The sequence below is a fragment of the Chiloscyllium plagiosum genome, chromosome 40 (assembly GCF_004010195.1).
Source record: "Chiloscyllium plagiosum isolate BGI_BamShark_2017 chromosome 40, ASM401019v2, whole genome shotgun sequence".
NCBI classification, from domain to species: Eukaryota; Metazoa; Chordata; class Chondrichthyes; order Orectolobiformes; family Hemiscylliidae; genus Chiloscyllium; species Chiloscyllium plagiosum.
The window spans coordinates 16,039,741-16,055,329 of record NC_057749.1 but is presented as its reverse complement, the minus strand read 5'-3'; the positions used below and the strand labels follow the sequence as shown (position 1 = coordinate 16,055,329).

Sequence of the window (15,589 nt, the reverse complement as noted above, 5' to 3'; positions counted from 1 at the left end):
CTTATGATTTTATTGCTATCAGAATGTTGAATTGTTTCATTTTGTGAGGGTTACCCAGAAGTCATGGAGTTATGTGATTCCTCTATCAGAAGGTTTAAGGGGAAAAGAGTAAGAGAACTTCTTGTGCATTTCCAATTGGTGTTGAATTTAAAAAATTCCTAGTTCCACTTGCAAAGCGTTTTGTATTTTAATTCTCACAGGGTGATAGCCACAGCTTGTTGTTTATAAAGAGTATAACTTTGTTCCCTGAATTTCAATGAGAAGGCACTTGAAGTAACCAAAAATATGCGAGAGTTAAAACAAAGTGATATCCCAAGAGTAATTGGTGAATGTAGTTCCTGGTCAGGGTCTGAACAGTAAGAAACATTGCTGAAAAAGCAGTGACATAGTGAGAGTTGGACTCATCTGATTCACATGGCCGTGGGGAGAATTTATAGAAATCCTCTGGGGCAGACCAACATAGTGAACAAAGCAGGTGAAGGAATGCATACTGGAATATTTCTGATGCTGTGCATTACTTGATAGGGCAGGAAATTTAGCTTCTGATTGCAAAAATCCTTTAATTTTATGGTCTTGTCACCACAGGTTGTATCTTGGAAGGTTTGAGTCATCCTAAAATAACAGCATGATTGTATTTCTAGGCAAATTTTGTGGGGTTATTAATGTTTTATGAATGCAGCTTTACTAGGATGAGATTTATCCGTGATTCAGACTGTGGATTATTTTAGTCTTTGACCCTGTTTCCACTGTTGCTAGCTGGATTGGGATCAACGTACCTTGATTACTTGAATAAAATTCATTATAAAGTCATAGAGATGTACAGCATGGAAGCAGACCCTTCACTCCAACTGGTCCATGCCAACCAGATATCCCAACCCAATCTAGTACCACCTGCCAGCACCCGGCTCATATCCCACCAAACCCTTCTTATTCAAATACCCATCCAGATGCCTTTTAAATGTTGCAATTGTACCAGCCTCCACCACTTCCTCTGGCAGCTCATTCCATACACGTACCACCCTCTGCGTGAAAAAGTTGCCCCTTAGGTCACTCTTGTATCTTTCCCCTCTGACCCAAAACCTCTGCCCTCTACTTCTGGACTCCCCCATCCCAGGGAAAAGACTTTGTCTACTTATCCTATCCATGCCCCTCATGATTTTATACACCTCTATAAGGTCACCCCTCAGCCTCCGACGTACCAGGGAAAACAGCCCCAGCCTGTTCAGCCTCTCCCTATAGCTCAAATCCTCCAACCCTGGCAACATCCTTGTGAATCTTTTCTCAACCCTTTCAAGTTTCACAACATCTTTCCGATAGGAAGGAGACCAGAATTGCATGCAATATTCCAACAGTAGCCTAACCAATGTCCTGTACAGTCGCAGCATGACCTCCCAACTCCTGTACTCCGTACTCTGACCATTAAAGGAAAGCATACCAAACGCCACCTTCACTATCCTATCTACCTGCAACTCCACTTTCAAGGAGCTATGAGCATGCATTCCAAGCTTCTTTGATCAGCAACAATCCCTAGGACCTCACCATTAAGTGTATAAGTCCTGCTAAGATTTGCTTTCCCAAAATGCAGCACCCTGGTCACAGGCCTCCAGTCTGAAAAACAACCCTCCATCACCACCCTCTGTCTTCTACCTTTGAGCCAGTTCTGTATCCAAATGGCTAGTTCTCCCTGTATTCCATGAGATCTAACCTTGCTAACCAGTCTCCCATGGGAAGCCTTGTCGAACGCCTTACTGAGGTCCATATAGATCACATCTACTGCTCTGCCCACATCAATCCTCTTTGTTACTTCTTCAAAAAAACTCAATCAAGTTTGTGAGACATGATTTTCCATGAACAAAGCCACGTTGCCTATCCTTAATCAGTCTTTGTCTTTCCAAAACATGTACACCCTGTCCTTCAGGATTCCCTCCAACAACATGCCCACCACAGATGTCAGACTTACTGGTCTATAGTTCCCTGGCTTGTCCTTGCCACCTTTCTTAAACAATGGCACCATGGCATCCAACGTCTAGTCTTCCGGCACCTCACCTATGACTATCGATGATACAAATATCTCCGTGAGAGGCCCAGCAATCACTTCCCGATCTTCCCTCAGAGTTCCAGGCTACACCTGATCAGGTCCTGGGGATTTATCCACTTTTTATGCATTTCAAGACATCCAGCACTTCATCCTCTGTAATATTGACATTTTTCAAGGTGTCCCCATCTATTTCCCTACATTCTATATCTTTCATGTCCTTTCCCACAGTTGGAAAATACTCGTTTAGTATCTCCCCCACCTCCTGCGGCTCCACACAAAGGCTGCCTTGCTGAGGGGCCCTATTTTCTCCCTAGTTACTCTTTTGTCCTTAGTGTATTTGTAAAAACCCTTTGGATTCTCCTTAGTTCTATTTGCCATAGCTATCTCATGTTCCCTATTTGCTCTCCTGATTTCCCTCTTAAGTATACTCCTACTGTCTTTATACTCTTCTAAGGATTCACTCGATCTATCCTGTCTATACCTGACATATGCTTCCTTCTTTTTCTCAACAAAACCCTCAATTTCTTTAGTCATCCGGCATTCCCAATACCTACCAGCCTTTCCTTTCACCCTAACAGGAATATACTTTCTCTGGATTCTCGTTATCTCATTTCTGAAGGTTTCCCATTCACCAGCCGTCCCTTTATCTGCGAACATCTGCCCCCAATCAGCTTTTGAAAGTTTTTGCATAATACCGTCAAAATGGCCTTTCTCCAATTTAGAACTTCAGCTTTTAGATCTGGTCTATCCTTTTCCCTTGCTATTTTAAAACTAATAGAATTATGGTTGCTGGTCCCAGAGTGCTCCCCTACTGACACCTCAGTCATCTGTCCTGACTTATTTCTCAAGAGTAGGTCAAGTTTTGCACCTTCTCTAGTAGGTACATCCACATACTGAATCAGAAAATTTTCTTGTACACACTTAACAAAATCCTCTCCATCTAGACCCTTAACACTGTGGCAGTCCCAGTCTATGTTTGGAAAGTTAAAATCCCCTACCATAACCATCCTATTATTCTTACAGATAACGGAGATCTCCTTACAAATTTGTTTCTCAATTTCCCGCTGACTATTAGGGGATTTATAAATACAATTCTGGCAGATTAATGTTGCTGGATACAAATGCTACAGGAAGGACAGAAAGGGAGGCAAGAGAGGAGGAACAGTGACGGTTTTGATAAGGGACAACATTAGAGCTGTACTGAAGGAGGATATTCCCAGAAATACAGCCAGGGAAGTTATTTGGGTGGAACTGAGAAATAAGAAAGGGATGATCACCTTATTGGGAATGTATTATAGACCTCCCAACAGTCAGAGGGAAATTGAGAAACAAATTTGTAAGGACATCTCAGTTATCTGTAAGAATAGTAGGGTGGTTATGGTAGGGGATTTTAACTTTCCAAAAGTAAACTGGGACTGCCATAGTGTTAAGAGTTTAGATGGAGAGGAATTTGTTAAGTGTACAAGAAAATTTTCTGATTCAGTATGTGGATCAGTACTAGAGAAGGTGCAAAACCTGACCTACTCTTGGGAAATAAGTCAGGGTAGGTGACTGAGGTGTCAATGGTGGATCACTTTGGGGCCAGCAACCATAATTCACTTTTCATTCCAGGCAGAAATCAATGACTTTACCATACCTATTTTTAAAATTTTCAGCTTTGACATGAAAACTAGAAACATAAACATAGCATCTTAGGAAGCAGTTTAATTTTAAAGCACACAGCTATTCAAAAGGTAATCTTGTCTCCTGTTAAGTGTTAGTGATGCCAGGAACTGTTATATTTCTAATTCTTTTTGGTACTTTGTAATTTGCAACACAAGGGTTGCTCATTACAGTATAGGGAAATTTAAGTGTGGCAGCAAGGTGCACAGCAATTTGCCTTGATGGCCCTAGGCAAGGGATGAAATAAATCCACAAAGATACTTGTGGCTTGGATGCTCTTCAGAAACCTCTACTGGAATGTTACAGTTAGGGTCAGTTGTTTTGTCTTCTCCATTTGAAAACCTTACATAAAGTCTAGCTTCTGGGTGAGTTAATGAACATCAAATAACATGAATTTGCAGCCCAGTGCAAGTAGTTTCCTGCAGGAGGGAAATGGAAAGTAATGAAGTGATAACAATCTGATTTTTAGTTTGTTGTATTGTGACTTAAATACCACTTTGAAATACAGCCTAAATATAAATAAAATTTACTTGTTTTGTTCCTGCTCTGCTTGCTGTATTGCAATCAGCAAATGTCAACCGGTGAATGTATCCTCCCATCTCGATTCCACAACCTTGGGATATATGATGTCTTACAGTTATTTCCCTTTTTCTCATTTAGATGTTGTACCTGTTTGGTGTCATGGGTTACTTTTTATGTATAATGGGCACAATTACATTTGCAGCCATCATTTCAGGCTCAGTTACTTTTGCTGAGGCTGTGTCTCCTGCCTGACACAAAGTTGTTTGAGAACAAGGGATTCCTTATATTCAAATATTCATCATTAAAGTTGATGGTTTCAGCTAAAACTCCGCACAATTGTCTCTCTCCCTGTCCAATTTGAACTCGACAGTGTGCAACTTTGATGTCTTGGCGTTTTTTATATGTTAGGAGTGTGGCATGTATTCAAGTTACTGTTCATTTAGAATTTCTTTGGGAATGAGGATTAAATAATAATAATTCATTTGTCTTTCCCTCCTGCCTTTAAATGAATTTAGATGATAGCAACACAGGTTTGAGCTGTGAATCACCCATTGACTGTGGTAAGGGATTGATTGAGTGTTTCCTGTCTCAGTGTGTGATGAATTAACACTATATTCATCCTCTTTGCATGTCCAGCCCTGGGACTGATTTAATCTGTACGTTATCTAACAGTTAAAACGGATGTGCAATAGACTAATCAGAGTGATTCACAAAATGAATGAACCTACCATTATTCTAATAGTACCAATGATCTGGAATTTAAATTCTTAAATTCTGTTCACTTTGATTCGGTAATGTATTCATCTACTGGCACATCACTGCAGGGAAATGAAGGAACTTTTTCTTTAAAACATGTATTAAATCCACCAAGTACTTCTCCTCAACTTCATCTCGGTTTCCTTACACCAGTGTTATTTCAGTTCTGTAAAACTTGTTTAGCCAAGAATGATAAGAATGTGGACCTCACTAGTTATTGTCAGTGCAGACTCGATGGGCAAATTCTGCATGTATGCCTCTCTGACTCCACAGAAAGTGGCTGAAGCAAATAATATAGATGCATTTAAGGATAACCTAAACAGGTATTTGGGGTGCAGGGAACACATGATAAATATTAATGAGAGGAGACTCAAATGGACCATAAACACGAGTGTGTACTGGTTGGACTAAATGGCCCATTCTTGAGCCATAAGTCCGATATATTCATACTTAATTAATCATCCTCTTCCTCAAATCCTCCATTGACCAGTGTTGCCTGTATCTGTTTTTAATGGTCCTACTTTGCACCTTACCATTTATTTGAATATATCCATAAAGATCCTTCTGTTGACTTTGATATCTCCTAACACTTTCTGTATCCCTTTGCTACTTTTTATAGCTCCTCCTCTTCATTGGTTCCCTTTTATCCTTATATTTACATAAGCCTTTTATTTTAGCTTGGTACCGTCTCTCTTACCTCATTTGTTGATTATGGTTGCTTAACTACACAAGTGAAGTTTTTACCTTTTAAGGGTATGTACTAGTCTTGCATTCTACTAAATACTTTCCATTGTTTACAGGTTTTCCCATTAACTGTCCAGCTCCCCTTTGGGATGTCACTGCAACTTAATAAAAAGGACGCTGTGAATTACATTGGAAAATACTAATGTGCCTGCAAGATAGTACATCATCCACTTTATACTAAGGAATCCCACAAGAGATCCATCATTAAAGATTAAGATGGAAGCATTATTGATTTGCTTGTAATCTTCCTTCAGTATAACCTTTTCCATAGCCTGACTATGTGCATCCAGATTATTATTAGAAGTATTCTCCAAGGATGCAGTCCCTTTAAGACATTATTAGTAAGGTTAATGATATAATAGTGGGATGATTCCCACATATTCTAGCTATATACAATAATGGTCTCCCTCGATTGCTTTGTTTGTTTTCCCCATTATATGTATTTAGCAGTTCTGGCTCATTACCTTTGGAACTATTGATCAGTTTGGTTTGTGCTGTTTCTGCAAACTACAGAATCATCTTTATTTCACAGAACCAATATTTTAATAACACTTCTTCAACTCGACAGTATGTTGAGCTTTTAAACATCGTAGTAAATAGTTTGGGGTTTTTGCACTCTGTTGACCATAACAGGTTTTTTTTATATGGTGTTATACTGTAGAGACAAGGTTGGCAAGAACAATCAATGTTGGCCCTATCATTGAAAAGTCTCAGCAGTTTTTGATACTGACTGGCTGCCTTCAAAGCCAGTATCTCCTTGTCTACCCACTCTACTGCAGACTGACTATCTGCCAAGTGCCCAGGACTATTTCCAGACTTTAGAAAGTGCCCCAAATTTAGCTTAGAAAGCTTTCTAACACAGTTTAGACTGGGTTCATTTTCCAACCCTGAACTGGATACTGGAAGCATGGTGGAATTGGTTCTGCTGCTTCCAATAAAATGTGCTGTTGGTTCCTATCCCCTTTTCCCATGGATTTGTTCCCTTTAATTTCTCTGCAACAACATATTAAGAATCAGAATCTTCTCTGGCTTTGATTTCCAATCTGAGCAGCTGCCTCAGTGATGATCTGGCTCTTGGTAGAAGCTGTTACAATTCTTATGATCCCAATACTGATGATACAGATGGGGGAATTTGCCTTTGTCTCTTACAAGAAAGCCTCATGCCAACCTTCAAGTGGCAATAAAAAGGAGACAAAGGATAGTTAGAAGAAAAAATAAAAGACAACAGCTTATATCACTGAATGAACTGAGTTCATTGAGCATTGTTTCTAACTGAGCTGGGAAATAAGACCAAACCTGTAAAATATGAAGACCTAATGCCCCTAAGGGTCATTTCAAGGGCTTTTCTTGGCATTGAGCTGTCATGCCAGGATAGCTCATCCCCTATTAATATAATCACCTAATTGAAGTCCTTGAATTAAATAGTTTGTAACCAAAGCACTGTATGTTACCTGCAACAGAAAACAAATTGTATAAAATCTAGGACAATGACAGTTCAAGACCAGAGGAAATTTCTGTCTCTCTTCTTACCCATAAATTGACCTGTGAAGGGCTGTATCACAGATTCACAACATGATTCTAGGATTAAAAATCACGTTCGGCCTATACCAGCTCTCTGCAAGAGCAACTCAGCTATTTCTAACACTTTTCCCAACCTCGCCACTTCCCTGTAGTCCTAGAATTTTTTTTTTGTGTGTTTGGGTTCTCATCCAAATCTTTCTTGAAAACTGTGATTGATTCTGTCCGCAGCAGATTATGTATTGCTGAGTGAAAAGGCCTTCTTTCTTGCTAGTGGTTCTTTTGTCATTCACCTTAACTTGGTGTCCCCTGGATAGCAGAGCAGGCCATGAGGGTATGAATGGATCTTCTCCTGTTCAGATGTTCCAACTAATCAATTATATAGTTTTAAATGCTGAGTGAAGTGGTCTCTTTGCCGCCAGGGGATTATGCTGGCTTTCCTGGTTGTGGCTTACTTCGTCTACACAGCACCTACAGGCATGATCTGAAGATCTACGCATCTGATGAAGGCAGAGTGCAGATGACTGCAGCAGCTTTTGCCAAGGTAAATGAATAGAAGGCTGGCTTTGTGGGCATCCTGAAACCCAATTTGCAATAATTTTCAGTAAAATATGAACAATCAAAGCGCTATCTACTGGTTTAAATAAATAAACATCAAACAGGTTAGACAGCTTCTGGTGGGTCACTGTAACAAAATGTGAAATGGCCAGTGGAAACATATCAAAATTAAATTGGTGTTGTTAGCAAGATGATGATGCACCCTGTCCATGCTTATGTGAACTATGGGAGATATCAGACTGATGCATTTGGGGTTTATGCCTGTAATCCAGAAAAAGGGGATGTTTAATACCATCAGTTGAATTGATGGAGTAAAGAAATGTTACTATTCCTAGTACGGCCCTCCACATCAATTAATCAATCATCTGTGTGTGTGCTTGGTTGCAGGGACTTCTCGCACTGGAGGGTGAGCTAACTCCAATTCTTGTGCAGATGGTGAAAAGTGCCAACATGAATGGTCTACTGGACAGTAACAGCAATTCCCTCAGCAGTTGTCAGCATCGTGTCAAAGCAAGGCTTCATGAGATCATGCAGAAGGATCAGATATTTACAGAGGAGGACTACAACAAGGTAATGGAGTAGACATGGACTGTATGCCCTGACGCATTGTAGGTCAGGAATAAGTCAGGGGATGGGGTGTTGAGTCTATGCACCTCCAGTCATAGAGATGTGCAGCATGGAAATAGACCCTTTGGTCCAACTTATCCATGCCGACCAGATATCCTAAACTAATCTAGTCCCATTTGCCAGCACTTGGCCCATATCTCTCCAAACCCTTCCTATTCTATACCTATCCAGCTCCATCACTTCTTTTGCAAGCCAGGCAGCATCAGGAGATGAAGAACTCAACATTTCAGATGTAACCCTTCATCAGGACTGGGGGTGGGTGTAAGAGGAGCCGCAGATAAAGCGGGTGGGTGGGCAGGGTGATGAGGTGGGGTTAGGTGAACACAGACAGAAGGTACGACCTGGTTGGTCAATGGGAGGAATAAATCCGGTTGGTTCCTGGAAGAGGAAGGGTCAATAAGAGGAATGGAATGGGGAGCGACTGGGAAGGGAGTCGGGTGATGGGAAGGGAAGTTATTTGAAATTGGAGTTAATTAATGTTGAGTCCTCTGGGCTGCAGGCCACCTAGGCGGAAGATGAGGTGTTGGTCCTCCAGTTTGCAGTTTGATTTGTTGTGGCAATGGAGGAGGCCAAGGATGGTCATTGTCAGAAAGGGAGTCGAAAGGGGAATTATGATGGGCGGTGACTGGGAGGACAGGCAAAATATTCCTTTTGTTTACGTTTTGGCTTCCCCGATGTAGAGGCCACACCAAGAGCACCTGATACAGTAAAGTAGGTTGGAGGAGAGGCAGGTGAACCACCTGGAAGGACTGTTTGTGGCCCTGGATGGGGGTGGGGGGGCGGGGGTTTTGCATCTTTTCTGTTTGCAGGGAAGATACCTGGGAGTTCAGCGGGTTGGTGGGGAGAGTGGCACGAACCAAGGATTGGCAAGGGAAACTGTCCTTGCACAAGGTGGAGAGGGGTAGGGAGGGGAAGATGTTCTTGGTGGGGTGGAGTTTGAGTTAGCGGAGCTGTTTAAGGATAATGTGTTGGATCCAGAGACTGATAGGTGAGGAAAAGGGGAATGCTGTCTTTATTGCGTTTGAGGGGGAGGGGGGGAGTTTAGAGCAGTGGAAAGGGAATGGAGGTGGTGCAGTGGAGGGTTGTTGTGGATGACAGAGGTGGGGAAAGCACGTTGTTCAAAATAGGTGGACATCTGGGATGCTTGGGAGTGGAATATCTCTTTGAGCAGATGCGATGGAGGAATTGGGAGACCAGGATGGAGTTGGGTGGGAGGAGATGTCGTCCAGGTAGTTGAGTCTGTGGGATTATAATAAATTTCCATCTGGAGTCTGTCACCAGAGCTGGAAATGGAGAGGTCAAGAAATGGGAGGGAGGTGTCCGATATGGACCAAGTGAATTTGAGGATGGGGTAGAAGTTGTGAGCAAAGTTTATGAACTACTCCAGTTCAGCCTGGGTGCAGGATGCTGCAGCGATGCAATCATCAATGTAACGGTGGAAGAGTTGAGGCAGAGTGCTTGTGTAAGTACTGACGAGGAACTGTTTGATATAGCCGACAAAGAGGCAGGCACAGGTGGGATTCCTGCGGTTTTTTGTCTCCATCACTTCCTCTGGCAGCTCGTTCCTTACACACCACCCTCTGCATGAAACAATGAAAATGTTGTCCCTTAAGTCCTTTTTTAAATTTTTTCCCTCTCACCCTAAACCTATGCCCTCTAGTTCTAGACTCCCCCACCCCAGGGAAAAGACCTTATCTATTTACCCTATCCTTGCCTCTCATGATTTTATAAATCTCTCTAAGGTCACCCCTCAGCCTCCGAATTTCCAGGGAAAACCGCCCCAGCCTATTCAGCCTCTCCCTGTAATTCAAATCCTCCAAATCTGGCAACATCCTTGTAAATCTTTTCTGAACATTTCAAGTTTCACAACATCCTTCCGATAGGAAGGAGACCAGAATTGCACACAATATTCCAACAGTGGCCTAACCAATGTCCTGTAAAGCCTCCTTGTAAATCTTTTCTGAACCCTTTCAAATTTCACAATTTCTTTCCATAGGAAGGAGACCAGAATTGCACGCAATATTCCAACAGTGGCCTAACCAATGTCCTGTAAAGCCGCAACATGACCTCCCAACTCCTGCACTCAAAACTCTGACTAATAAAAAAATACTAAATGCTGCCTTCACTTTGCTATCTATCTGTGACTCCACTTTCAAGGAGCTATGATCCTGCACTCCAAGGTATTTTTGTTCAGCCACACTCGCTAGGACCTTACCATTAAGAGTATATGTCCTGCTCTGATTTGCTTTCCCAAAATGCAGCAGCTCACACTTATCTAAATTAAACTCCATCTGCCACTCCTCAGCCCATTGGCCCATCTGATCAAGATCCCATTGTAACCTGAGGTAACCCTCTTTGCTGTCCACTACACCTCCAATTTTGGTGTCATCTGCAAACTTACTAACTGTACTTTCTATGTTAACATCCAAATCAATTAAATAAATGACGAAAAGCAGTGGACCCAGCATCGATCCTTGTGGCACTGGTCACAGGCCTCAAGTCTAAAAGGCAAACCTCCTCCACCACCACCCTCTGTCTTCTACCTTTGAGCCAGTTGTATCCAAATAGCTAGTTCTCCCTGTATTCCATGTGATCAAACCTTGCTAACCAGGCTATCGTGAGGAACTTTGTGAAACACTTCACTTAAGTCTGTATAGATCACATCCACTACTCTGCCCTCATCTATCTGCTTCGTTACTTTAGAAAACTCAATCAAGTTAGAGAGCATGATTTCCCACACACAAAGCCATGTTGTCTATTCTTAATCGGTCCTTGCCTTTCCAAATACATGTAAATCCTGTCACTCAGGATTACCTCCAACAACATGTCCACCACTGCTATCAGGCTCACCAGTCTGTAGTTTCCTAGCTTTTTCTTACCACCTATCTTAAGCCAACCTCCAGTCACCTTGTTTGCCAACCTCCAGTCTTCCGGCACCTCACCTGTGACTATCAATGATACAGTCACTGGAATATCTAAATTGTAGGAATTTACCAATTGGAAAACCAAAACAGCTGGCCTCCAACATATTAGTTTAAATGATGTTTCGTACTGAGTGTGCCTCAGTACAAGAAATAACCATTGTTATCCTTAACAAGAACAGAAATTGTTTTTCAGATTTCTGCACTTTTTTGGGTTTTGTTTTGTCATTGTTTTCCTTATTTTACTTCTAAGCTCTTAATCAATCATTATGCTTTCTGTATTCTTCCTCTCCCTACATGCTCAAATCTCAATTGTTGTATAAGATAGTGATTCTGAAAGTGATTCTTAATGCTGATCACTGCTAAGCTTAACCCAGTCTAAGGACTTGATTGTAAAATGACATAACATCTTAGAGTCTTGAAAAAGACAGGCTTTGCTGGATTTCATTGTCTTTGTAACAATGTTGAATTCTTATCTTAAATCTTAACCTTCAGACATTGTGTCAAAATGACAGAGCATTGAATGTGATTTGCTTTCTTTGTTTAGAATTAAAACTATTTGCATCTGGTCTGTTTTCATTCTTTTGTCTGCAGCTGGCACCAACTGGCAGTGCTTCTCTTATTAACTCCATGAAATTGATTAAAAACCCTGTCAGTACCTGTGACCGAGTATATTCCCTGGTCCAGAGTCTCACCTCTCAGATTAAGAAGAGATTAGAAGACCCCAAATCAGCAGGTAATTGTGTTTCTACTTTCATTTTTGCTAGAAGAGTTACTTTAGTGGAAAACGGTGCAAATGTAATAAAATAAACAGACCAAGTGTTCTAAAAACAAATTTCTGGTGAAACACATTGTTTCTTGGAGTAAATACTCAGCAGGTCACACAGCATCTATGGAGAGAAGCAGAGTTAATGTTTCATCTACATCTGGTGAGTGTTCCAACTCTTTGTATTTATTTAGATTTGCAGCATGTTCATTAATTTGTCTGACAGTGTATTTTACCAATTTTTTTGTCTTTTATTTCTGATTCTGATATATAAACCATTTGCTGGTTTATATTTTTTTTAAAAATCATATTGATTGTATTATTAAAATGTTTAGAGGCTTTTCTGAGCCTGATGTGCAGGAACACGATTAACATCAGCAGAGGTGCCACCATTTAATTTTCAAATGCTCCTTTATAATTAGTCCCATTCACATTGTCTGGTTCACCTAATTCCTTCTGCCATTTATCACAGTTCTAAGCACTGCTGGAACAAAGTTAGTCTGTTTTAAATTTTGTATTCTACTGTCAATGCTTGTTCAGGTTAAGTCTGGTTCACTGTAGTAAAAAGATAGCACAATAATTTAAATCGGGAATACTTACACAGCCTGACACCTCGAATAATAACAAGTGAATAAATTTCATATGAGTCTGTCCTCACAGGATAAAGTTCCCAATCCGTTCAGTGCTGGTGCACGTGCAGTAGCTTTCTTATTTGTTAGTGTGCAACTCCTCCTCATTAGTTGGCTCATGCTACACACGAGGAGAGTTTAAAGAATGTTTGTTTGACATCTGCCTCCGTGTTCAGGAGCATCGAGAGAGAGAGCACACCTGGAATACTGTGAACAGTTTTGTTCCTTATCTCTAAGGAAAGAGATACTGGCATTGGAGGCACTACAAAGAACGTTTGCTAGGTTGATCTCTGGTATGAAAGAACTGCTTTACAAGGAGAGGCCAAGTAGGTTGTACCTGTACTTATTAGAGTTTAGAAGAATGAGAGACAAACTTATTGAAACATGTAAGATTCTTAGGGGAATTAACAGGGTAGGTGTGGAAAGACCTTTCTGTCATATGGAGAGTCTAAGATCAGAGCAATAATCTGCGTAAAAAGCAGCTCATTTAAGACAGATAAAGAGGAATTGGTAGAATTCTTTACCACAGAAAGCTGAAATAAATATATTCAAGCCAGAGATGGACAGATTTTTAATTCATAAAAGAATTGGGAGTTATGGGACAAAAGCAAGAAAGTGGATTTGAGGCTTATTCGATCAGTCATGATCTCATTGAATGTGCAGCAGACTTGATGGGCTGAATGGCCTCCTTCTGCTCTGCCATCTTATAGTCTAAGGGAAGCAGCATGCTAATTCAGATGGGCATGAAGTTGCACAGCATTAGAACATACATGTACAAAGAGTCACTGTATCCAGGTAGAAACAGGCAGGCAATGCACATGCAATGTAATCCACAGCAGATAGTATTTCTACCAAATCAAATAATGTTTGTAATAAGTACTTTTCTGTGAAACTAAGCTTGACATCTATACTAAATGTTATTATTCTTTTTCTTTTTCCTCTCTCTCAAAAGATAATTGTTGGATTATTTTTTTCCTTGAGTGTGCAATTTCCTTCTTGCAGGAAATGACCACTACTTATAGCCTTTCTGGAATTTAGTCAGGTGAATCGAAAATAAAACTTGTTGAACACACAGGTTCTTGTTGATTACAGACCTTCAGCTGTACCACAGTGAAACTCTGGAGCTGATGCTGCAACGTTGGTCAAAGCTGGAGAGAGATTTCAGGATGAAGAGTGGTCGCTTTGACATAAGTAAAATCCCAGATATCTATGATTGTATTAAATATGATGTGCAACACAACAGCGCCTTGAAACTTGAGGACACCTTAGAGCTCTTCAAACTCTCCAAAGCCCTTGCAGACATCATTATTCCTCAGGTAAGAAATTAATAGGATCGAAGTGTGTATTGAGATATCAACGTGAGATAGAATGACTCTGTTTTCCAGAATCATCAAACCCTCTGTCTGTGTATAGTCTTAGTAGCTGCACTTGTGTTAATCTTTTTGTCTGAAATCATCTATGTTAAGTACCTCTGGTGTTTTCCTAAATTAAAAGACTGCTGAGTGCAAGAGTTGATTCCTTCTCTTCCCAGACCCATTTAGAAAGCAAACTGTGTCTTATTGCCAAAAACAAAAAGACTCAGCAAGTCAGGCAGCATCTATAGGTGAAGAAGTAGTTGATGTTTGAGGTGATCTTTTCAGCAAGGAGAAAACCGATGAAATAGGTCTTAGAGGGAGTGCTCTCGCAAACGAAAGCACACGCACACACGCATTCTGCTGGGTTAAAACAAAAATGAGACGGATTGAAGCATATAGGGAAGAAAAATTCAATCCAGAGTTTATAGTCTAAAATTTAACTTACTCTTGAGCTCAGAAAGGTTAGCTACACATTGACGTTGAGATGCTGTAATAAAATGACATGTTTTTTTAAAACATGAGCAGTGCATTTTTTAAAATGTTTGTACCAAGCTGTAGTTATACCATATATCCATTAGATGGCATCAAAAACTGCAGTAACCTAAAAGCTGTGCATTTTACTGCAGTCTCTCTCAGCATTTTAGCTCCAATCCCTTGGCTTAAGCCTCGTTTGGCAATCCTAAATAAACTTTGTAATTCAAATATGTTTTCATCAAATCAGAACATTCCATGAATCAAAGTAGCACAATGCCTGGCACATTTGAAGGTTACATTGCATATACTGTTACGCCACACACAGAAATAGAGCAAGAAGCTTGTCCTGAATGAGGTATATTTGCATATCTTTTCGACATGCGCTACACACAGAAGGCTGGCTGCTCTTTAGCTGAATGGCTTAACTCATTCAATGACAGAAAAAAGACGTCCTGAATTTATTGTACAGGATTCTAGCCATGCATGCCTGTTTTGGTCTCTGTACTATATAAAATGACAGAAGCATTGGAGAAAGTGCAAAAGAGATTTATATGGAAGATAGCTGAACTGAGAGATTGCAGCTAATGAGAATGATTGAATTGGTTAATGAAAATTAAAGACAAAGAGGTGACCTTGTCGTCCCGTTTCCCCCACCTCAGCTGAAGCAAAACGCTCAGAGACACAGCATAGTTTTACCTCCTTCATCTTTATTCCTGGCCTTGGAGGTAGAGAGAACAATCGTCCATGTGCACAGAGACATGAGTTCTCTGTCTTCTCTGGAACAGCAGTTTCTCAATGAACTATATGGTCATTTTACATGGAGGAACATTGAGATAAGGCAACATACATATTAATTGGGTGACTGTTACAATCAATGAGTATCAACAGTAAAGATCAAGCCATATCCTATTGCACAATGAATAACTGGCTTCACATAATGAATACTTTTCCCCTGGTTAAACTGACCTCACATGCTGAATGCTTCCAATATTGTTAGATGGCTCTACATAACGAATGCT

General features: G+C 40.6%; 1 protein-coding gene across 10 annotated transcripts in view; it reads left to right on the top strand.

The window, feature by feature from the left end:
- Nucleotides 1-15,589, top strand: part of ppip5k1a (diphosphoinositol pentakisphosphate kinase 1a) — a 162,220-nt gene that overhangs the window by 63,682 nt on the left and 82,949 nt on the right. For 6 of the 10 annotated variants that reach the window (XM_043680432.1, XM_043680429.1, XM_043680437.1 and 3 more), the window contains exons 16-20: nt 4,738-4,782; nt 7,663-7,784; nt 8,186-8,368; nt 11,941-12,082; nt 13,834-14,057. In XM_043680432.1, coding sequence (XP_043536367.1) covers nt 4,738-4,782; nt 7,663-7,784; nt 8,186-8,368; nt 11,941-12,082; nt 13,834-14,057 — 716 coding nt within the window. The remainder of the gene's footprint in view (nt 1-4,737; nt 4,783-7,662; nt 7,785-8,185; nt 8,369-11,940; nt 12,083-13,833; nt 14,058-15,589) is intronic. The other 4 variants (XM_043680430.1, XM_043680436.1, XM_043680434.1 and 1 more) reach the window with 1 other exon arrangement.